The following is a 7,313-nucleotide window of genomic DNA, read 5'->3' as shown; positions in this document are numbered from 1 at the left end:
TGAGATGTAACTGTTTCTTTAAGGGGAGAGAGATGATACATGTTGACTGAGATGTAACTGTTTCTTTAAGGGGAGAGAGATGATACATGTTGACTGAGATGTAACTGTTTCTATGAGGGGAGAGAGATGATAGATGTTGACTGAGAGGTGCCTGTTTCTATGAGGGGAGAGAGATGATACATGTTGACTGAGATGTAACTGTTTCTATGAGGGGAGAGAGATGATAGATGTTGACTGAGATGTGACTGTTTCTATGAGGGGAGAGAGATGATACATGTTGACTGAGATGTAACTGTTTCTATGAGGGGAGAGAGATGATAGATGTTGACTGAGATGTAACTGTTTCTATGAGGGGAGAGAGATGATACATGTTGACTGAGATGTGACCATTTCCTCAGGAAGGAGAAATCTCGTCAGGGTGCCTGTCGATCTAACGGAAGAGTACTTAGGTAGAGGTTGAGAGACAGGGTGAGGGAGGGAGGGGGGAGTCAGTGGGTCTATGCTGGGGGGTGTCCTCTCTCCCCCTGTATGGAGGGCTAACTAAGTGACTCACCTTTCTGTGGCAATGTGAAGTAAGGTAGAGGAGCGAGAGAGGGAGGGAGGAGTCTCAGGGGGCTAGTGGGTCGATTCTGGGCAGTGGCCTCTCCTCCCCTGAGCTCAGCCCACACCTCCCGATTCGCCCCATGCCCTCCCCCCGACACCTCCAGGCGGAACCGATCTCTCCTTCCCCAGTGGCGGGGGGACACATCTTGGTGACGCACCACTCTGTGGGGAGAAAGAGGAAGTCAGGTCAGAGGACAGGAAGTCTCAGGTTGTGTCCAAAATGGCACCTAATTTCCTTTTAGAGCCCTACATTCCCTGGTCAACAGTACTGCCCTATAAAGGCCCTGGTCAACAGTACTGCCCTATAAAGGCCCTGGTCAACAGTACTGCCCTATAAAGGCCCTGGTCAACAGTACTGCACTATAAAGGCCCTGGTCAACAGTACTGCCCTATAAAGGCCCTGGTCAACAGTACTGCCCTGTAAAGGCCCTGGTCAACAGTACTGCACTATAAAGGCCCTGGTCAACAGTACTGCCCTATAAAGGCCCTGGTCAACAGTACTGCCCTGTAAAGGCCCTGGTCAACAGTACTGCACTATAAAGGCCCTGGTCAACAGTACTGCCCTATAAAGGCCCTGGTCAACAGTACTAACCTGTAAAGGCCCTGGTCAACAGTACTGCCCTGTAAAGGCCCTGGTCAACAGTACTGCCCTGTAAAGGCCCTGGTCAACAGTACTGCACTATAAAGGCCCTGGTCAACAGTACTGCACTATAAAGGCCCTGGTCAACAGTACTGCCCTGTACATTCCCTGGTCAACAGTACTGCCCTATAAAGGCCCTGGTCAACAGTACTGCCCTATAAAGGCCCTGGTCAACAGTACTGCCCTATAAAGGCCCTGGTCAACAGTACTGCCCTGTAAAGGCCCTGGTCAACAGTACTGCCCTATAAAGGCCCTGGTCAACAGTACTGCCCTATAAAGGCCCTGGTCAACAGTACTGCCCTGTAAAGGCCCTGGTCAACAGTACTGCCCTATAAAAGCCCTGGTCAACAGTACTGCCCTATAAAGGCCCTGGTCAACAGTACTGCCCTGTAAAGGCCCTGGTCAACAGTACTGCCCTATAAAGGCCCTGGTCAACAGTACTGCACTATAAAGGCCCTGGTCAACAGTACTGCCCTATAAAGGCCCTGGTCAACAGTACTGCCCTATAAAAGCCCTGGTCAACAGTACTGCCCTATAAAGGCCCTGGTCAACAGTACTGCCCTATAAAGGCCCTGGTCAACAGTACTGCCCTATAAAAGCCCTGGTCAACAGTACTGCCCTATAAAAGCCCTGGTCAACAGTACTGCCCTGTAAAGGCCCTGGTCAACAGTACTGCCCTATAAAAGCCCTGGTCAACAGTACTGCCCTGTAAAGGCCCTGGTCAACAGTACTGCCCTATAAAAGCCCTGGTCAACAGTACTGCCCTATAAAGGCCCTGGTCAACACTACTGCCCTATAAAAGCCCTGGTCAACAGTACTGCCCTGTAAAGGCCAGGGAATAGGGCGTCATTTCAACTCTCTGCTATTCCAAATAAAGCCAATAACAACTTATAAAGGCTTTATAGAGCCGTCATAAGCACTACATAGTGTGTTGTATTTGGATTATGCTTAATGATACTCACAGGTCGACACAGGACTTGGCTCTCAGGCTGCCCTCTGCCTCCACCACTGAATACAGAGATGGGGCTGTACACAACACTATAGAGAGAGATGTCAGAGGTTAGAGGTCAGGGGTTAAAGGTCAACACAGGACTTGGCTCTCAGGCTGCCCTCTGCCTCCACCACTGAATACAGAGATGGGGCTGTACACAACACTATAGAGAGAGATGTCAGGGGTTAGAGGTCAGGGGTTAAAGGTTGATGCAGGACTTGGCTCTCAGGCTGCTCTCTGCCTCCACCACTGAATACAGAGATGGGGCTGTACACAACACTATAGAGAGAGATGTCAGAGGTTAGAGGTCAGGGGTTAAAGGTTGATGCAGGACTTGGCTCTCAGGCTGCCCTCTGCCTCCACCACTGAATACAGAGATGGGGATGTACACAACACTATAGAGAGAGATGTCAGGGGTTAGAGGTCAGGGGTTAAAGGTCGACGCAGGACTTGGCTGACACTGCCCTCTGCCTCCACCACTGAATACAGAGATGGGGCTGTGCACAACACTATAGAGAGAGATGTCAGAGGTTAGAGGTCAGGGGTTAAAGGTCGACGCAGGACTTGGCTCTCAGGTTGCTCTCTGCCTCTACCATAGAATACAGAGACGTTCACAACAGGTCAGGGGTTGGAGGTCAGAGGTAGGTATGGTTCTTACTCTTGAATCTGATGGTGAAGGTGTAAGGGTTGTAGAGAGTCAGGACTCTCCTGTGGGAACTCCTCTGATCAGAGTAGAACACCAGTTCAGATGGAAACAGGAAGATAGGAAGAGGGCTGGGAGGAGATGGGAAGGCAGGGTCATCTCTCTCAGCCTTCCGCTTTACCACCCCAACCTCAGCCCCGCCCCTGGACCCGCTCTCCTGCCCTTTCATTGGCTGCTGCTGCATGACGACGGGTCCTTAGTCATGATCTGATTGGCTCATAAACGGAGTGGCTGTGACATTACAACATCGACATCTGTCGGCCAGGGGGAGACGGTGCTGGAGGAGAGATCGCTTTCGGTTATTGAAAATTACAGTAATTTCATCTGGTATTCATTTTAGATAAGGTTACTCGTCTGAGAGGTTTAAAAACAGGGCTTTATTTCAGATAACGTTATTCCTCATATCTTTGTGATTCCTGCAGATGGATGTGGACTTCGTTTCCGCATCTATTCCCTCGTCATGCTGTTATTCCTCCATCTCACAGTTAGCTAATGTTACTTGGTTGCCATCTGTGTGTCTAGTTAATTAAAACAATGTATCCACACCGACTCACCAAGTTATCCCGAACGCTACAACCAAACTTCTGTCTGTAGCTATAAGGTAACGTTACGTTAATAACAGGCTGCAGATAGCGAGCTTAACGAAGATCTCTGCGCACAAAACATGCCATATATAAGGTAACAAACAAAAAAACACCCTGACCTGTTATAGTAATTATCACTACTGTATAGACGGTTAAAACATACACAAGTACAGTAAAGTAGAGATCGTTCACCAATGTACCTCTCTCCTATCTTTCTGTGCAGGTTCGACTTCAGAACCCGCCCTTTGAAATGTACCAATGAAGGAAGCGTACTAAGTCAATGCTGCCGTTTCATTGGTCATTTCTCGTGTCCATCTGAGTGTTTTTCCGTGTTTACGTTTTGTGCAGTGACAGCGCCAACGCCCGCCTTTCCTGTCCACTGATTGGTTTGCCTGGAGAGGCGTGATACGCTGAACGGACTGCCGTAGAGTTCAAGTATGGGTAACTTCATTACAGTAACTAAGATACAGTTTTAAAGCGGCATACAGGTCTGCTCTGACTTACTTTACAACTGTTATTGTTCTATTTACATATGAATACCTATTTCCAAATGACAAACGTCTTAGGATTGTATATCTATATCTTTCCTTTTTTTTGACCTCTTGGTTTTTTATGATCATCTTTCATATAGAATAGTATATACCCCTTTATATTTTGTATTATTATTTAGTATTTATTTATTTTTCTTTCTCAGAATAGTCACTGATTATTCTCTCTTACTATTGAGAACATTTGGTTTGGTCTTGAACATCATTTTAAACGGATAACAACTAGCTCAGAGTTTATGATATGAGCTATTTTCACTTCAGGTTGACTTAAATGGTGCAGATCTCGTTTCCTTATCGATTACGTTCACTTCTCCTGCGTTTTTGACTCATCCTACAGTGTATACGTTTATATAATCTTTGTTGTTTAGTCTTTGTCTATAGTGTCTCTTAATGCTAGAGGGTGTTGTGTTGTCTGTCTATAGTGTCTCTTAAAGCTAGAGGGTGTTGTGTTGTCTGTCTATAGTGTCTCTTAAAGCTAGAGGGTGTTGTGTTGTCTGTCTATAGTGTCTCTTAAAGCTAGAGGGTGTTGTGTTGTCTGTCTATAGTTTCTCTTAATGCTAGAGGGTGTTGTGTTGTCTGTCTATAGTGTCTCTTAAAGCTAGAGGGTGTTGTGTTGTCTGTCTATAGTGTCTCTTAATGCTAGAGGGTGTTGTGTTGTCTGTCTATAGTGTCTCTTAAAGCTAGAGGGTGTTGTGTTGTCTGTCTATAGTGTCTCTTAAAGCCAGAGGGTGTTGTGTTGTCTGTCTATAGTGTCTCTTAATGCTAGAGGGTGTTGTGTTGTCTGTCTATAGTGTCTCTTAAAGCTAGAGGGTGTTGTGTTGTCTGTCTATAGTGTGTGTTGTGTTGTCTGTCTATAGTGTCTCTTAAAGTGTCTCTTAAAGCTAGAGGGTGTTGTGTTGTCTGTCTATAGTGTCTCTTAAAGCTAGAGGGTGTTGTGTTGTCTGTCTATAGTGTCTCTTAATGCTAGAGGGTGTTGTGTTGTCTGTCTATAGTGTCTCTTAAAGCCAGAGGGTGTTGTGTTGTCTGTCTATAGTGTCTCTTAAAGCTAGAGGGTGTTGTGTTGTCTGTCTATAGTGTCTCTTAAAGCTAGAGGGTGTTGTGTTGTCTGTCTATAGTGTCTCTTAAAGCTAGAGGGTGTTGTGTTGTCTGTCTATAGTGTCTCTTAAAGCTAGAGGGTGTTGTGTTGTCTGTCTATAGTTTCTCTTAAAGCTAGAGGGTGTTGTGTTGTCTGTCTATAGTGTCTCTTAATGCTAGAGGGTGTTGTGTTGTCTGTCTATAGTGTCTCTTAAAGCTAGAGGGTGTTGTGTTGTCTGTCTATAGTGTCTCTTAATGCTAGAGGGTGTTGTGTTGTCTGTCTATAGTGTCTCTTAAAGCTAGAGGGTGTTGTGTTGTCTTTGTCTATAGTTTCTCTTAATGCTAGAGGGTGTTGTGTTGTCTGTCTATAGTGTCTCTTAAAGCTAGAGGGTGTTGTGTTGTCTTTGTCTATAGTTTCTCTTAATGCTAGAGGGTGTTGTGTTGTCTGTCTATAGTGTCTCTTAAAGCTAGAGGGTGTTGTGTTGTCTGTCTATAGTGTCTCTTAAAGCTAGAGGGTGTTGTGTTGTCTGTCTATAGTGTCTCTTAATGCTAGAGGGTGTTGTGTTGTCTGTCTATAGTTTCTCTTAATGCTAGAGGGTGTTGTGTTGTCTGTCTATAGTGTCTCTTAATGCTAGAGGGTGTTGTGTTGTCTGTCTATAGTGTCTCTTAAAGCTAGAGGGTGTTGTGTTGTCTTTGTCTATAGTGTCTCTTAAAGCTAGAGGGTGTTGTGTTGTCTGTCTATAGTGTCTCTTAATGCTAGAGGGTGTTGTGTTGTCTGTCTATAGTGTCTCTTAAAGCTAGAGGGTGTTGTGTTGTCTTTGTCTATAGTTTCTCTTAAAGCTAGAGGGTGTTGTGTTGTCTGTCTATAGTGTCTCTTAAAGCTAGAGGGTGTTGTGTTGTCTGTCTATAGTGTCTCTTAATGCTAGAGGGTGTTGTGTTGTCTGTCTATAGTGTCTCTTAAAGCTAGAGGGTGTTGTGTTGTCTTTGTCTATAGTTTCTCTTAAAGCTAGAGGGTGTTGTGTTGTCTGTCTATAGTTTCTCTTAAAGCTAGAGGGTGTTGTCTTTGTCTATAGTGTCTCTTAAAGCTAGAGGGTGTTGTCTTTGTCTATAGTGTCTCTTAATGCTAGAGGGTGTTGTGTTGTCTGTCTATAGTGTCTCTTAATGCTAGAGGGTGTTGTCTTTGTCTATAGTGTCTCTTAATGCTAGAGGGTGTTGTCTTTGTCTATAGTGTCTCTTAAAGCTAGAGGGTGTTGTGTTGTCTGTCTATAGTGTCTCTTAACGCTAGAGGGTGTTGTGTTGTCTATAGTTTCTCTTAAAGCTAGAGGGTGTTGTCTTTGTCTATAGTTTCTTTTAAAGCTAGAGGGCGTTGTGTTGTCTGTCTATAGTGTCTCTTAATGCTAGAGGGTGTTGTCTTTGTCTATAGTTTATTTTAAAGCTAGAGGGCGTTGTGTTGTCTGTCTATAGTTTCTCTTAATGCTAGAGGGTGTTGTGTTGTCTGTCTATAGTGTCTCTTAAAGCCAGAGGGTGTTGTGTTGTCTTTGTCTATAGTGTCTCTTAATGCTAGAGGGTGTTGTGTTGTCTGTCTATAGTGTCTCTTAATGCTAGAGGGTGTTGCCTTTGTCTATAGTGTCTCTTAAAGCTAGAGGGTGTTGTGTTGTCTGTCTATAGTGTCTCTTAACGCTAGAGGGTGTTGTGTTGTCTGTCTATAGTGTCTCTTAACGCTAGAGGGTGTTGTGTTGTCTGTCTATAGTGTCTCTTAACGCTAGAGGGTGTTGTGTTGTCTGTCTATAGTTTCTCTTAAAGCTAGAGGGTGTTGTGTTGTCTGTCTATAGTGTCTCTTAATGCTAGAGGGTGTTGTGTTGTCTGTCTATAGTGTCTCTTAATGCCAGAGGGTGTTGTGTTGTCTGTCTATAGTTTATCTTAATACTAGAGGGTGTTGTGTTGTCTGTCTATAGTGTCTCTTAAAGCTAGAGGGTGTTGTGTTGTCTGTCTATAGTGTCTCTTAATGCTAGAGGGTGTTGTGTTGTCTGTCTATAGTGTCTCTTAAAGCTAGAGGGTGTTGTGTTGTCTGTCTATAGTGTCTCTTAAAGCTAGAGGGTGTTGTGTTGTCTGTCTATAGTGTCTCTTAATGCTAGAGGGTGTTGTGTTGTCTGTCTATAGTGTCTCTTAA

General features: G+C 44.7%; 1 protein-coding gene across 3 annotated transcripts in view; it reads right to left on the bottom strand.

The window, feature by feature from the left end:
* LOC127906590 (motile sperm domain-containing protein 1-like) overlaps positions 1-3,751 on the bottom strand; it is a 4,142-nt gene extending 391 nt beyond the window's left edge. Inside the window, exons 1-4 of one of the 3 annotated variants that reach the window (XM_052458954.1) lie at positions 3,722-3,751; positions 2,893-3,214; positions 2,206-2,281; positions 554-765 (exon numbers count right to left, since the gene is read on the bottom strand). In XM_052458954.1, coding sequence (XP_052314914.1) covers positions 554-765; positions 2,206-2,281; positions 2,893-3,121 — 517 coding nt within the window. In that variant the 5' untranslated portion in view covers positions 3,122-3,214; positions 3,722-3,751. Of the gene's footprint in view, positions 1-553; positions 766-2,205; positions 2,282-2,892 lie in introns of all 3 variants that reach the window. The other 2 variants (XM_052458953.1, XM_052458952.1) reach the window with 2 other exon arrangements.
* Positions 3,752-7,313: the final 3,562 nt, after the last annotated feature.

This window comes from Oncorhynchus keta, chromosome 13 (assembly GCF_023373465.1).
Source record: "Oncorhynchus keta strain PuntledgeMale-10-30-2019 chromosome 13, Oket_V2, whole genome shotgun sequence".
NCBI lineage: Eukaryota > Metazoa > Chordata > Actinopteri > Salmoniformes > Salmonidae > Oncorhynchus > Oncorhynchus keta.
The sequence above is the reverse complement of the archived record's forward strand: the minus strand, read 5'-3'. Positions and strand labels throughout refer to the sequence as shown.